Source organism: Cololabis saira, chromosome 11 (assembly GCF_033807715.1).
Source record: "Cololabis saira isolate AMF1-May2022 chromosome 11, fColSai1.1, whole genome shotgun sequence".
NCBI lineage: Eukaryota > Metazoa > Chordata > Actinopteri > Beloniformes > Belonidae > Cololabis > Cololabis saira.
Genome location: NC_084597.1, coordinates 2,287,310 through 2,304,578, shown reverse-complemented (window position 1 = coordinate 2,304,578; position 17,269 = coordinate 2,287,310). Strand labels below are relative to the sequence as shown.

The 17,269-nt window shown below is 36.5% G+C and overlaps 1 protein-coding gene across 3 annotated transcripts; it reads right to left on the bottom strand.

Annotated features, from left to right (window-relative positions):
• Positions 1 to 525: 525 nt before the first annotated feature.
• thap1 (THAP domain containing, apoptosis associated protein 1) lies at positions 526 to 14,026 on the bottom strand. Of its 3 annotated transcripts, XM_061733613.1 has the most exons (5): positions 13,961 to 14,026; positions 13,711 to 13,888; positions 12,706 to 12,779; positions 6,835 to 7,024; positions 526 to 895 (listed from the first exon to the last, which is right to left on the bottom strand). In XM_061733613.1, coding segments are annotated over exons 3-5 (558 nt in total). In that variant the 5' UTR covers positions 12,708 to 12,779; positions 13,711 to 13,888; positions 13,961 to 14,026; the 3' UTR covers positions 526 to 529. The 3 variants fall into 3 exon arrangements, with proteins under 3 accessions (XP_061589597.1, XP_061589596.1, XP_061589595.1); XM_061733612.1 differs by having other exon boundaries at positions 12,706 to 13,888; XM_061733611.1 differs by lacking the exons at positions 12,706 to 12,779; positions 13,711 to 13,888; positions 13,961 to 14,026 and adding an exon at positions 9,275 to 9,533.
• Between the last annotated feature and the right edge of the window lie 3,243 nt (positions 14,027 to 17,269).

Genomic DNA, 17,269 nt, shown 5'->3' with positions numbered 1-17,269 from the left:
AGCCGTCCTTGTGCGGCAGCAGGATGACGCGGCGCTAGCGGCACTAGCCGTCCTTGTGCGGCAGCAGGATGACGCGGCGCTAGCCGTCCTTGTGCGGCAGCAGGATGACGCGGCGCTAGCGGCGTTAGCCGTCCTTGTGCGGCAGCAGGATGACACGGCGCTAGCGGCGTTAGCCGTCCTTGTGCGGCAGCAGGATGACGCGGCGCTAGCGGCGTTAGCCGTCCTTGTGCGGCAGCAGGATGACGCGGCGCTAGCGGCGTTAGCCGTCCTTGTGCGGCAGCAGGATGACACGGCGCTAGCGGCGTTAGCCGTCCTTGTGCGGCAGCAGGATGACACAGCGCTAGCGGCGTTAGCCGTCCTTGTGCGGCAGCAGGATGACGCGGCGCTAGCGGCGTTAGCCGTCCTTGTGCGGCAGCAGGATGACGCGGCGCTAGCGGCGTTAGCCGTCCTTGTGCGGCAGCAGGATGACGCAGCGCTAGCGGCGCTAGCCGTCCTTGTGCGGCAGCAGGATGACGCGGCGCTAGCGGCGCTAGCCGTCCTTGTGCGGCAGCAGGATGACGCAGCCCTCGCCGAACGTGACCTTCCCGGCGCTAGCCGACACCGTGCAGAGTTCCCTCATCTTCCTCAGCTGCGTCTCCTGCCGCCGGATACGCTGCTGCGCGGCGCGTAGCCGCCGCCGCAGGCGCGCTAGCTGCTGCTCCAGCCGCTCGGCACGCCGCCGCTGCCGCGCCGAGTCCTCGGCCGTGTAGTTGTGGTCGCAGGAGATCATGGCCGCCGGGTCGCTAACGCCGCTAACGGGGGCCCCCGTGAGCGGCAGCGGTGTTAGCGGCAGCGGTGTTAGCGTTAGCAGCGGCGGCGACTCCGGCGCGTCGGTGAAATCCTCGTCGGACGCCAACTGAGCAAAAACACAGAAAAGACGGAGTTAATTAAAGAAATCAGCCCTGAAATCGAGGTTTAAATCACAGTTTTAATATTATATGTGAAATCTAAATGCTAAATATGTAATTTTTTCATTTTTTATGAATAATTTTTTAATTTAATTTTTCAGTTTTTCAGGATAATTTGTTTTTCAGGTTAATCTTTCAGTTTTTCTGAATAATTTTTTGTTTTTTTAGGGATAATTTTTTGTTTTTTAGGGATAATTTTTTCTGTTTTTCGGGGTCATTTTTCCGTCCTGTTTTTGGGATATTTTTTTGTTTTCACTATACTTTTTTTTATTTTCACGGTAATTCTCTATTTTTCTGTAAAATTCTTTCTGTTTTTCCACAATACTTTTTTCTGTTTTTTGGGATAATTTTGTCGGTTCTTCTCGATAATTCTTTTTGTTTTTTTGCGATACTTTTTCTGTTTTTCTGGATAATTTTTTGTTTTTCTGGATATTTTTTTCTGTTTTTCTCCAGAAAAAATAATCGAGATTAAAAGAAAAAATAATCGAGAAGAACAGACAAAATTATTCCAGAAGCAGAAAAAAGTATCGTGAAAAGCAAAGAATTTTACAGAAAAACAAAAAATACCCCGAAAAAAATTCCCCGAAAATAGAAATAGAATGGAAAATATTGCAAAAAACAGAAAAAATATCCCGAAAAAGAGAAAAAAATGAGAAAAAATTATCGAGATAAAAAGAAAAAATTATCGAGATAAAATGAAAAAATTATCGAGATCAGCAGACAAAAGTATCCCAAAAAACAGAAAAAAGGATCATGAAAAACAGAAGAAAAAAAATGTTGGATTTTTTCTGTTTTTCTTTCTCGGTTTTACGTGATAATTCTTTCTGTTTTTCTAGATCAATTTTTCTGTTTTTTTCTGGATAATTTATGTTGTTTTTTGCGATAATTCTCTCTGTTTTTCATGGTATTTCTCTTTTTTGTTCCCGTTTATTGTGGTAATTTGTTTGGGATCATTTTAAGTATATTTTCTTCTTTTCTGTGGTAATTTTTTCAACCCTGTTTTGTGTATAATTTTTCAGGAAAAAATTTTTTTTTTACTGAAAAATTTTTTTCAGACCAGTTCATATTCCCCAGCCAGCTATGCGCTGCACCTATTATGAAAAACATGTTTTCTCTTGCTTTAACATTTATAAAGTGTTTTCTCTTGCTTTAACATGTATAAAGTGGTCTCCCCTCAGCAACTCAGAGAAGGAGGAAACAACCAGATTCTGCAGGGTCTGTACAGCCGCCTGGATGATCGTCCAGTGTGATGTGGATCTACGAGACAATAAGATTCTGTTCCCCAAAGTTACAGAACGATGGAGCGATGGTGAAACCACTAACAACTAACTCTGGCTGGAACAACAACACCAGTCGAAATGTCGAGAAAAAAGTCAAAATGTCGAGAAAAAAGTCAAAATGTCGAGAAAAAAGTTGAAATTTCGAGAAAAAAGTAAAAATGTCGAGAAAAAAGTTGAAATTTCGAGAAAAAAGTAAAAATGTCGAGAAAAAAGTCAAAATGTCAAGAAAAAAAGTTGAAATTTCAAGAAAAAAGTTGAAATATCTAGATTAAAGGGGACCTATTATGAAAACCAGGTTTTTTTCTTGCTTTAACATATATAAAGTGTTTTTTTTCTTGCTTTAACATATATAAAGTGGTCTCCCCTCAGCAACTCAGAGAAGGAGGAAACAACCAGATTCTGCAGTGTCTGTACAGCCGCCTGGATGATCGTCCAGTGTGATGTGGATCTACGAGACAATAAGATTCTGCTGCCCAAAGTTACGGAACGACGGGAGTGATTTACATCGGTTGGCCACTGATGTGTGAAACCACGCCCACAACTAACTCTGCCGGCCGGAGCTTCCTCCATTTTTACGTAGCGGTTTATTGCATCATTCAGGCAGCCAATCAGCACAGAGCCTCATTATCATAGCCCCGCCCACTCAGAATCCACCAGCCAATCAGCACAGAGCCTCATTATCATAGCCCCGCCCCCTCAGAATCCTGCATAGATAATGAGGTTAGAGAATGGGAAGATAAAGACATGGATCAGAGGCTGAATTTCTAATTTATTTAGCAAAAACAATCAAAAGCTTGTTTTTAAGACATTCAAGGCCTGTTTAAAATAGGTATTAGATGATAATAGTTCCCCTTTAAGAACGGCCCCTTTTCTGCCGAGCGGACGCTTCCCAAAGGTTTAAAGTATAAGTTAAATGCTGTATTAGCCCTTCTGTTTTCTAATGCAGCATTTAAGGTGTAAGAAGGCTTTAACCAACACTATTTAAATACTCCAGACCAATAGCATTTTAGAGGAGGAAGGTGATTTTGAGCAGTTTTATTATTGTCAGTTTGCTTTTAATTTATAGTCCACATCAATTGGTGCAGTTCTCTCATTAAACCAGAGACGTTCAATAAACTCTACAGCCCACTACGGTTCGAGTTCCTGTATCTGTGTCACGTGACTGCCCCGCCCCCTCCCCTAGCCCCGCCCCTTTAGGAGACAGGAAGTAGGTCCTGAGTCTATTGAGTCCTATGGGAAAAGTGAACGTGAGCACAGATTATTACCAATTCCTTCGCCCCATAGTAACCTAAGTAAATATGGGACCCATTTTTCAAAAGCCACAAACCTGAACATTCTGACACCAAAATGGAAATTTTCAGACTGACAGATTAGGAGAAAATGAACTTTGTTTGAGACCTGTCTCTGTCTGAGCAACACACTCTCGCCAGATTTGGCTCTCATCGTTTTCCCAACGGATAAAATGAAGTTTAAAACTAAAATAAAACTTGCTTCTTTGCTTAATAATACTGTTATTTTATTATTTAAGTCTTTTTGGAAGAAAGTTGTACTGTATCTAGTGTTGTATGTTCCAAAACGATGTGGGGAGAGGCCACGCCCACTTAGGAGACAGGAAGTGAGGTCAGAGGGGCGGCCACGCCCACTTAGGAGACAGGAAGTGAGGTCAGAGGGGCGGCCACGCGGCTTCGAGATGCTTTGTTTTATTTATCAATTTATTTATCGACTTTTTTCTCTGGACATTTCAACTTTTTTCTTCAACGTTTGGCCTTTGTCTTCGACATTTTGACATCATCATTATGTCCTTTTTTTTCGTGCGTTTTTTCGTGCGTTTTCGACATTTCGACTTTTTTCTCAACATTTCATTTTTTCTCGACATTTATAATTTTTCTCGACATTTCGACTGTTTTACTGCTCTGAAACTCACGTGGACGTTGCTGAGCGTGAACAGCGACGGGACGGCGTTTCGACTTTTTTCTCTCAACATTTCGACTTTTTTTCTTCAACATTTCCACTTTTTTCTTTGACATTTCCACTTTTTTCTCAACATTTCGACATTTCCACTTTTTTAATTAAACAGTGGGATTCCCCTGGTCCGCGCCAGTTCTAAGTTTAGCTGCTAGCCGGCCGAGGCGATAGCGTCGCCACCCGTCCCTTGAAATACAGAATTGTAGAAGCAGAAGAGGAGGGCGACTGCTCCCCCAGACTACCCCCTCGATCCAACACGCCCCCCTCTGTTCCTGATTGGCTAATACCAAGGCTCTGGCTCGTAATTGGTTTACTATAGACGAATCCGGCGAAACCCGGAAGTCGAGCGGGCCGCCATTACTGCGGTGGCGGCTCCGCTCCTCCGCTCCAGCCCATAGACATACGTATGGATCTATTACTCCGCTCCCTGCCAGGCTCTCTTAATGTATTTGTATCATCGGAAAACTCCTGTCCCGTCACTTGCATTTGTTTTGATAGTGAATGAAGACGGGAGGGACTTTAAAAACTACTTTTCTGTTTCACCAAGTGAACAGACGGAACGCAAAAAAAGATGTTAAACTGCTGGAAAGGAACTGGAATTTACCTGGATACCTTAAAAAAGGAAGCCAGGGAGCGGTATATGGAGAAAATAATGATTATTAATGGTTTGGGTTCATATGAAATCACTACTAAAGAGTGAAGCTCCGATGAGGATTTACTGCCGCAGTTCTGCAACACCCACGTCTTACTACCTTAGTGTTTGGCAGCTGCTTTGGTAAATGTTTGACTCGCCATGTGTTTCAATAAATTAGTATAATAGTACAACATACAGTACATCTTTTTTATTACTCTTACTTCTCTTTTCTTTTTTTTTTTATGCTGAAGAGGCGTGAGCAATATTTTTCTTTTCCTCGTGAGATTATTTTTTTCTTCTGCAGCTACAAATAGAGTTAATATTTTTTCCTCAACAAACTAGTTTTATCTGAAGATTGGGGTTATGTATGTATTCTGTATCATCCGGAGCTGAGATAGTTCTGCCCTTCAATTAGAGACCTGTAATTGCGTTTTTTTTCGTCATTGGACGCCAGGCGATCAATAAAATATTCTTGGATACCTAAAATTAAACAAAACATAAACAGGTAATATTTAATTGTGCAGACATGCCTCGTAAGGAGAGGAGGTGGAGAGAGCTATATTACAGTGTTTAATCATACACTCCCTTATCTCCCTATTCCTCTATTCTTTCCTGCTTATCGCTCAAACAAATCATTATTTATAAATTAACATCAGCATTAATTTAAGATACCTTCATTATTTATGGAAGGCCACTGTCTAACATCATCAATCCAGCTATAATGATGCTGTAGCGTCAGGTTACAATAACAGCGCTGCGGTGGCAGATTGACACCTGCCACCGCAGCGATGGCGCTGCCGCAAGATGGCGGCGCACACAAACCGGTCGCCGGATTCGTCTATAGCGTCAGTTTAATGCCTAAAGGCTGATTTATGCTCCACGTAGAGCCTACGGCGTAGTTTACGCGGCGAGGCGCACCGTACGGGGCGAGTCGGCGTACCCTACGGCGTAGGCTCTGCGTCGATTTAACCAGAACCATAATTCAGGTTTAACACGATAACGCACGTGCAATTGTTTTTTTGTTCTTTCTTTTTTTGAATTGAATTTGAATTTTTTAGAATTGACGGAAATCCGTCTGGAGACGGAGAACTGGAATCCCTGAATTTTTTCTGTTTTTCGCTGTAATTTTTTTAAGTTTTTTAAGTTTTTTAAGTTTATTTTTTCTGAATAATTTTTTCTGTTTTCAGGTTAATATTTCTGTTTTTCGGGATATTTTTTCGACTTTCAACATTTCGACTTTTTTCCTCGACGTTTCCACTTTTTTCCTGACATTTCAACTGTTTTACTGCTCTGAAACTCACGTGGACGTTGCTGAGCGTGACGAGCGACGAGGACGGAGTTTCGACTTTTTTCTCTCGACGTTTCGACTTTTTCTTCGACATTCCGACCTTTTCCTCGACATTCCTCGACATTCCGACCTTTTTTCTTCGACATTCCGACCTTTTTTCTTCGACATTCCGACCTTTTTTCTTCGACATTCCGACCTTTTTTCTTCGACATTCCGACCTTTTTTCTTCGACATTCCGACCTTTTTTCTTCGACATTCCGACCTTTTTTCTTCGACATTCCGACCTTTTTTCTTCGACATTCCGACCTTTTTTCTTCGACATTCCGACCTTTTTTCTTCGACATTCCGACCTTTTTCTTCGACATTTTGACTTTTTTTCTTCGACATATCGACTTTTTTTCTTCGACATTTCTACCTTTATCTTCGACATTTCAACTTTTTTCTTCGACATTTCGACTTTTTTCTTCGACATTTCGACTTTTTTCTTCGACATTTCGACTTTTTTCTTCGACATTTCGACTTTTTTCTTCGACATTTCGACTTTTTGACTTTTTTCTTCGACATTTCTACCTTTATCTTCGACATTTCGACTTTTTTCTTTGACATTTCGACTTTATTCCCTTTTTTCGTGCGTGCGTTCTTTCGTGCGTTTTTTCATGCGTTTTCAACATTTCCGCTTTTTTCTCGACATTTCGACTGTCTTCCTGCTCTGAAACTTACGTGGACGTTGCTGAGCGTGAACAGCGACGGGACGGCGTTCTCCTTCAGGACGCGGTTGTTACATTCGCGCTTGAAGGCGTCGCTGGAGAAATGCTGCGAGCAGATGTTGCTGTACTTGCTGGGCTTGAAGTTGTTCCGTCTCATCGCCGCCACCCACTTCCCGCACACGTCGGGCCGCGCCAGAGGAAACCTGCCGGGAAAAAAGAAAATAAATAATTAAATAAAAAAAACAACATTCAAGGCCAAAAAAAATACAGTTGAGGTTGCCAGATCTGACAATTTCCAGCCCAAACGCGACATAAAACCTCGCCAAAATTAAATTTAAAAAAACCAGTTCAAATCCAACCTTCTCTATGTTCCAACCCTAAATCATAACATCATTTCCCCTAAATATTTAGTATAAACCAGGAAAATCAGCCCAAATCTAGATTTTTCAGCCCAATTGGGCTGAAACTTGTCCAACCTGGCAACACGGATCCTCAAAACCATTAAATCGACTTCTTAATGATTAAGATTGCAAAATTAAGACCCTTGAATTGACATTTAAGACTTTTTAAAGAAAATTTAAGACATTTACTAAGAAACCCGATGTTGAGGTTGCCAGATCTGACAGGTTCCAGCCCAAACACGCCGTAAAACCGGCACAAATCATGAAAAATATGCTCGAATTAAACATTCTCCAGTTATTACTACATTACTACATCATTTCTCCTAAATATTTAGTAAAAACTCCAAAAAGATACATTTTTCAGCCCAATTGGGCTGAAATTTGCCCAACCTGGCAACCCATATTCTCAAAACGATGAAATCTACTTTTTCATAATTAAGATTCTAAAATTAAGACCCTTGGATAGAGATTTAAAACCATTTTCAAACTAAATTTAGGTCAAGGTTGCCAGATCTAACAATTTCCAGCCCTACATATACATATATATATATATATATATATATATATATATATATATATATATATATATATATATATCCAGTATATAAATGAATTAGCAGATGTTAGAAACAGTGTTGTGCTAGTTACTGAAGAATAGTAACTAGTTACTTCATTCAAAAGTAACTCAGTTACTTAGACCAAAAAGTAATGAGTTACTATGAAAAGTAACGTTTTAGTTACTTTAAAGCCAGAGGTGTCAAGTAACAAAGTACAAATACTTCATTACCTTACTTAAGTAGAAATTTTGGTTATCTATACTTCACTGGAGTAATTATTTTTCAGACGACTTTTTACTTTTACTCCTTACATTTTCACACAATTATCTGTACTTTTTACTCCTTACATTTTAAAAACAGCCTCGTTACTCTATTTCATTTGGGCCTTTAATAAAAACTATCCAGTTAAATTGCTCCATCCGGATAGAGTGAATTTGGTTGTGGTTGTTTCAGATGTTCTTGTCCAGTTTTGTTCTTACATCCGTTCCCTCAGATTCCTGCAACTAAACTTGGATGTACATTCCAATAAAGGTTAGGATAAATGATAACATGAACATGAAGTTTGACTTTTTGCACCATTACAATACTTATAGGCAACTAGTCATCATATCTCCTGCTCTCTGAAACACATGTTAATGCTCAATAGTACACATATATGCTTCTTTAATATATTTATATTAACACATGTTAATGCTCAATAGTACACATATATGCTTCTTTAATATATTTATATTAACACATGTTAATGCTCAATAGTACACATATATGCTTCTTTAATATATTTATATTAACACATGTTAATGCTCAATAGTACACATATATGCTTCTTTAATATATTTATATTAACACATGTTAATGCTCAATAGTACACATATATGCTTCTTTAACCTGCTGTCCTAGGGGCAAGGGAGGAGGAAGAGAGGAAAGAAGGAAGGGAGGAAAGAAGGAAGGAAGGAAGGAAGGAAGGAAGGAAAGAAGGAAGGAAGAAAGAAAAAAGGAAGGAAGGAAAGAAGGGATGAAGGAAGGAAGGAATGAAGGAAGGGAGGAAAGAAGGAAGGAAGAAAAACTTCAACTTTTTTCTCGACGTTTCGTCTTTTTTCTTCGATATTTCGACTTTTTTTCTTCGACATTTCGACTTTTTTCTTCGACATTTTGACTTTTTTTCTTCGATATTTCGACTTTTTTTCTTCGACATTTCCACTTTTTCTCGACATTAAATTTTTTCTCGACATTTAGAATTTTTCTCGACATTTTCGACTGTTTTTCTGCTCTGAAACTCACGTTTTAACTTCAACGTGATTTAACTTCATTCCGTTTAAACTCCTCCGTCTCCTGCTCTGGTCTCGCGAGACTTGGCTTAACTGCAGCTAAATACTAACCAAAACGGGCTCCGTTATTCCGGAGAAACGGGAATAACGTCCTTAAAACACAAACACTCACTAACGTGGTAAAACAATAACAATAATGATAATAATAAGGTGGTAAACACACTGACTTGTGGAAGGAGATGTCGTTGTCTTTGTGGTAGCGGTTCTTGCAGCCGTAGGCCGAGCAGGTCTGCACCATGATGACTCAGCAGAAACACACACACACGGGGCTTTAATCATCACGGCGGGACCATGGATGTATTATAGAGCGGGACCGGAGGATGGATCTATTATAAAACCGGACCGGAGCCGCCATTAACCACTAACACGGAAATGACGTCCTTCACTTCCGCTGGCACAGGAGGAGTCACGTGATGACCCGATGAAAAGGAGGAATCACGTGATGACCCAGCGTGATCATAGACATATTTTTTTTTTTTTTTTTTTTTTTTTTTTTTTTTTCATTTTTTTTTTTTTTATTGAAAATATATTCATATACAAACAACAAGGCATAACATTTTTTTTCAACATGTATCAGGGAAAAGGTGCATAAAGAGAGAACAGAAGGAAAAGAAATAAAATAAAAAAAGGAAAATAACTTAAGGGGCTAGGGCTTATCCAATAAATTATATTCTTCAATTGTGTTCAAAAGTTGTACTGCATTTCTTTTTGTCATGAGTTTAAGGGCTTTAAAAAAATGGAGGAATTCGTTGTGGAATATACAAAAACGAGGTTTCACCTTCATATACTTAGATTTGTGGATGTGGAATTTACCCAGAATTATAATATTATTGATAAGGAAATCATCGATGTTATTGTTCATTGAAAGTCCAAAAATAATAGCTTCACGTGAAAAGTCTTGCAGGTCAAAAACCTTTGGGTGAAGCCAGTCATGTATATCCTGCCAAAGGGTTTTAGAATACATACAATGAAAAAATAAATGATCAGTAGTTTCACATCCATCACAGAACATACAGTTATTAGTATCAATACCAAATCGTTGTCGCAACAGATCACTGGATGGATATACACCATTTAAGGTTTTAAAATGGAGTTCTTTTGCTTTGGGAGCGATTGGAAATTTTAAATATTTTGTTCGTAACATGGTGATGATATGTTTGGGGTAAAATTGTAAGATTGAGTTTCTATAGGATACCAAAGGGTATGAAATGAAATTAAACATATTTCTAATTGATTTGTTTGGAATTTTACCGTCGTTAAAGTCACAGCCACCAACCAAAAGTTGTGGAAAAAGAGGGCTAATAGGAGCAGGGTTAGTTACAATACCCTTTATTAAAATCAAAATAGATTTGGGGATGGCCTTGGTAATAGATTTAAATGTCGTACGGTTGCAGCCTAGGTCATATTTAAGGCAAAAGTTCTCATATGATAACAAATCACCAACACTGTCAACTAAGTGAAGGACAGACCAAATATCCTTTTCCATCCAGTTCTTGTTGTACAACGACTTGTTTCTGACTGTGATATAGCGATTGTTCCATATTAGACTATTGTGGGGGGTAAAGTTATGATTATACAATAGTTTCCAATACAAAAGTACCTGCTGGTGAAAACTGGATAATCTGATTGGAAGTTTTTGAATGGCGAAGTCGCATCTTAGTAACAGTTCAATGCCTCCCAGTTTATTAAAAATTACTCTGGGGATATGAAACCAAAAGCTCTTATTGTTTAGAAAAGATTTCAACCAGTTCATTTTTAGAGTGCCATTAATAAAATCAAAATCAATAGCTTGCAGGCCTCCATCTTTGAATTCTTTGGTTAGTTCGGTTTTCCTGATGTAATGAATTTTCTTTTTCCAGATATAGTTAAAGTTAACCTGGTTAATCTTTTTAATGACACTATTGGGAATAGATAGTGAGTAAGCCGGGTAAATACATCTGGAGAGGCTTTCCATTTTTGTCAAGAAGATACGACCCAGTAAACTGATGTCTCTTAATAACCAGGAGTTGAGCTTGGTTTGGGATTCATTAATTACCCTCCAGACATTTTTATTTTCACTTTCTGCTGAATCTTTAGAGATAAAAATGCCAAGATATTTGACAGCGGATTTTATAGGGATGTTGTATGCCTCTGATAAGTGACTATGGTGGATTGGCATTAGCTCACATTTGTTTAAATTTAATTTCAGCCCTGAGGCTTTGGAGAAAATATCAATAATATGCAAAATTTTAGGGGTTTCAGATACTTGTTTCATGAAGATGGTAGTGTCATCTGCTAACTGGCTAATGATTACAGGTATTCCAAGAACCTCTAAAGGTGCAATATTGGAATTTTTGATGAGGATAGAGAGCATTTCTGTAGCTATTATGAAGAAAAATGGAGAAATGGGACAACCTTGTTTTACTCCTCGTTTAATTGTGAATCGAGGTGATGTTCCTTCTGGTAAGGATATACAGCTATTTGAATTTTCGTAAAGGGATTCAAAGATGTTTCTGAATTTATCACCAAAACCAATTAATTTTAAACACTGAAAAATGAATGGATGCTCAATCGAATCAAACGCTTTATAGAAATCAAGAAACAAAATAAAACCATCATCTTCTATTAAATTATTATAATCTAGAAGATCAAGGATTAAGCGAATGTTGTTGTGAATGGATCTACCTTTCACGAAGCCAGATTGGGAGTCACTTATGATTTTATGCAAGTGCTTTTTTAATCTGTTGGCATAGATAAGGGTAACAATTTTGTAGTCGTTGTTTAATAAGGTGATCGGTCTAAGATTTTCTAATATTCTTGGGTTTTTGCCCGGTTTTGGAATCAGAGTTATTATTCCTTGTTTCATACTAGAGGGAAATGTGATATTGTCTGTTGCTTCTTTTAACATAAGAGAGAATGGCTCTTTCAATAAATCCCAGAAATGTTTATAAAAATTTGCAGTAAGACCATCACTCCCTGGGGATTTGTTCAAAGATAAACTGTTTACTGCGCTGTCAAGTTCAATAGAGGAGATATCGGAATCACATAAATCTGCAAACTCTTTCTCTATAGTAGGAGTGAGACCTTTAATATGGTTAAAAAGGTTGTCAGCATCATCTCTAGAGAAAGACGAGGAGTATAACTTAGTATAGAAGGAAACAATTTCTTTTGCAATTATAGCTGGATCTGTGACAGTTTGATCATTAATCAACAGTGTTTTGATTGAATTTCTTTCCTGTCGTCCTTTTTCTAATCGACAAAAATATGCTGTGCTTTTTTCTCCTTCCTCTATCCATTTTGCTCTTGATCTAATATATGCACCTTCAGCTTTTCTGATATAGATTTCATCGAGCTTAGTTTGCAGAATTTGTAATTTCTGTTTATCTTCATCAGTCTGGGAAGTTTTGTTACTGTAGGAGTTTATTTCTTTAATGATATTAATTTCTGATAATTTGTTACTTCTGTTAAGTGATTTTCCAAAACGAATAGCAAATTCACGAATTTTGAATTTTAAGAATTCCCATTTAGAAACATAAGATATTATTGACTCATCATACATTACATCTGAGATTAAGGTTTTGATATCATCATGAAAGGACTGACATTTTAATAAACTTGCATTGAATTTCCAGTATCCTTTATTCCTCCGATTGATACCAGGGGGTCCCAAATTTAGCTTGATGGTGGAGTGATCTGTGAGAGGAGCAGCAGAAATAGAGCAATCAGATACGGAGGCCAACAACAAGTCCGAAATTAACCAAAAATCAATTCTTGATTTTGCTAAATTATTTGGTTTGAACCATGAATACTGTTTGGAATCGGGATGTTTAAGGCGCCAAACATCCAGTAGGTTATGGGAGCTGCAGAAATCAGAGAGGACAAGGTTAGCAGAAATGTTTTGAGATTTGGGAGGATGTCTATCAAGGCATTCATCATTAACCATATTGAAGTCACCACCTATAATTACATTGGCTGTTGGGAAGAGCTGTTTAAGGTTTGTAATGGCAATGGAAATATCGGAAATCAATTGTTTGTTCTGATTAAGGTTATTAAAACCATATATATTAACCAGGATAATGTGTTGATCATCTAAATTCAGGACACCAATTAACCAATGACCGCTATTGCTATTTCTAGATGTCACCAATTTAGCAGGAGAGTTACAGAATAAGATGGCTATCCCTGCTGATTTTTTGGAGCCATGATCAAAGATAATCTTGTCGCCCCATTGATTTCTCCAAAATGTTTCATCTTCTAACGTAGAGTGTGTTTCTTGTAACAAAGTAAAATTAGCCTTTTCGCCCTTACAAAATAAAAAAATAGATTTTCTTTTAGTGTTATCTCTTAAGCCCCTAGCATTGAGAGAAATACATGAAAACTGAACATTCATTTTGAACAAAGACTAGCAAACGCTAGTAAAAATGTAAATTTAACTTAAAGAGAGGTGAAAAAAACCCCACAACAGGCAGCGTCCCTTCAAATTCAACAGTCATAACTTGACTATCCAGCTTGTAAACACATTAAAAGTGCCTTTTAACATAAATATCACATGGATTATCACTGAAAACCTTATGAGATGAGTAGTTTTAAGTAATTTTTTGTCCGTCGATATAACCTGCACCACCTCTGTAGTACGCTCGTTTTCCAGCTGCTCTTGCTTGCTGAATCCTTGGCCACAGTGCTGCTCTCGATTCTCTGTCAGCCTTGCAGAGGTCCTCCATGAAGCCGACCCCTAGCTCCCTGCAGACGGCCGAGTCCTTGCTCATCCTCCACAGCGCGTCACGATGCATCCTCTGGGTAAACTGGACGATAACATGCCTTGTTTATATGTGATATATGTGATCATAGACATATATAAAGGCTAGATGACTCACGGCGGAGTCTCCAGCGTCGTTCACCCGCGGCCATCTTGCCACAGGAGACTCTCTGGTGCGCATGCGTGCGCTATAGTTGTTGCTGTTGGAGGGTGAGTGGTCTGTACAGACAAAAATACTCATAACTTGCTGAAATCTTGACGGATTTACAAACGGATTGGTTCATCATAAACGTCATTAACGTGGGTATGATTTGGGATGCTTGGACATGTTGAAATTGTATCTCTTCGTTGCGAAAAACGACCTAATCATGCAGCATATACAATAGTTGTGTATCACCACTAACTAACGTTACCTGCCCAAGTTATCAAGGGTGACCACCAGTACTCAAGTTGTAAAAAAAAAAAATCAGGGGGGATGGTGGATTTTATCGTATGGGGACAGATAATTTGTGCTGATTACAAATAATATAATATATTACAAATAATAGCAGTGACCAAAACACCTGCAGAAATACTGCAGGAATGACATAGCAGCAGTTAAATGCAGCCTTCTGTAAGCTTTAAATATCCACTGGGCTTACATCAAATACATCAAAACACAACAATAAAAAACACTTTTCTGAACTTATCAATATGACTCTGTCCTTCACAGGATAAGTAACATGGATCACTGCAAAAACTCACAATCTTAACAAGAATATTTGTATTATTTCTAGTTAAAATGTCTCATTTTAGTAAAAAAAATCTCATTACACTTAATGGATAGAGGTGTATATATATATATATATATATATATATATATATATATATATATATATATATATATATATATATATAGACACACATATGTAATGTAATGTCATGACGTAAATACATCATAATGTAATAATATATTAATATGTTATGTCATATGAATACATGTTATATGGTAATAATATGTATGTATGTATATATATATATATATATATATATATATATATATATATATATATATATATATATATATATATATATATATATATATATATATATATATATATATATATATATATATACATATGTTATATGGTAATAATATATATATATGTTATAATGTAACTATAAATATTACTAAGAATACTATAGAAATATTGATTAAATATGAAAACCATGTCATGGCTATCTGTTTCTGGTTATTTTCATATAAAAGTACGTTTTTCAATGTTTATAATTATTCACAAGTATGCAGTGTCATAACTACATCTCTGACGTTCATGACAAACCAAACTGTTTGAAAATCTGTTGAGAATTGAGCAAGTTAAGGTTGTTTAAGCAGTACATGCTCCATTGAACACAATGTTAAAGTGAGCGAGCTCTCCTGTGGCAAGATGGCCGCCGTGTGACGACGTCGCTCTCCATTGGCAGCAGCGCGGACGAGTCATCTAGCCTTTATATATGTCTATGAGCGTGATCATAGACTTTTTTTTTTTAGAAACTTTATTGAAAAGTCAGACGTCACAATTAGTGAAAACACATTCAGGCGTTCCCAAGGCAGGTAAATGTACATGTGCAATTACAACAGTAATAATAAACAACAATTAAACAAATGTAGTACATATAATGACGTTATTAATAGAAAAGATTACAACAGCTGAGTGAATTGAGCATGACGAATAAAACAGCATTATAGTAATATATATTAATATATATATATATATATATATATATATATATATATATATATATATATATATATATATATATATATATATATATTAGAAATCCAGAAAGAGTAACATGAAACTGACCCTAATGTGACATATTTTAAAATGCTTTAACATAAAGTGCAACAGACTGAATAAAATAAATAATAAACAGACATAATGAAATAAAAGGAACTTATATAAATAAGTAATTAAATTAGTAAAGTAATAAAACTAGTAAGGAAAAAATCAGCTTTTATAAGGGGGAATTCAGACTGATTTTATTCAATTCAGTAGGAAAATTCTTTAAGAGATCATATACATTTCGTGCCTCAATTGTTGTTATAAGTTTTAGAGATTTCAAATACATTTTAAATTCGTTCATAAATACACATCATTTGGGGGATGATTTTAGTTTATTTTATCCTATTCTTGTGGATAAAGAGGATTACATTGCAACAGAGTTCATCATTTTTGTTTTTCAGGATCACACCAAAAGTTACATTATCTTTAGAAATAGAGGATGGGAACGATGCAATTTTCCATTTAATAAATCTGTGAAGATTATTCCAGAATGTTTGTTTTGCATCACAAGAGAAGAAAATATGGTCCGTAGTTTCAATTTCATTTTCACAGAATGTGCACATATTGTCACCGATATTAAAGCGTAATCTAAGTAATTCTTTGACTGCGCTGTAAACTAATACAAGTAAATTGACTTATTTTCATTTTACGTCTCATTTATTCATTCACACACGCACTAATATACTTGGGAAACAGTTAGGCACCAAATATAATATATTTAATTTTCTCAGATGGCAAAAATAAGAACTTTATTGATCCCACATAGGAGTAATTCATGTTATATCAGCTCACAAAAAATAAAGAAAAATCACAAAAATAAGAGAATAAGAAATAGATAAGAGAATAAGAAATTACATAAACATATTTTAAATATTTCAAGTGACAAAATAACACATTTGAACCATTTTTCTGATTTTTTCAGTTATTTTATTGTCTGAAAATGGTTCAAATGTCATTTTATTGTCTGAAAAATTGTTCGAATATGTTATTTTGTTATTTGAAAAATTTAAAATTTGTTTTTTTTTTATGAGAAAATATGTTTCTCTATTTGTCTTATTTTTGTGAGGGGGATATATATTGTTTTTCGGCACTACCTTGTTCTCTATAGCTGATAAAACATGAATTACTCCTATGTGGGATCAATAAAGTTCTTATTTTTGACATCTGAGAAAATTAAATATAACATCAGTTAGAGCAGGGGTTCTTAACCTTTCTGACCTTGGGGCCCAATTTTTTCAGTACAGAGTGGCCCGGGGCCCATTAAATATTAACACTCCATTTAGAGAAAATTTACTCAAGCGAAGATCCAGAACATCATAATATATATATATATATATATATATATATATATATATATATATATATATATATATATATATATATATATATATATATATATATATATATATATATATATATATATATATATATATATATATATATATATATATATATTCAAGTAGCCTCATAGTTGTATCAACATCTGCATCTGACTGTTATATTAAAAAAAGTACATATTTGCCAATTAACATGTTTAACTTGAATTAAACATATTTTTTTTCTCTTAAAAATAAAATAGATTTTATTTTATTTTTCAAATG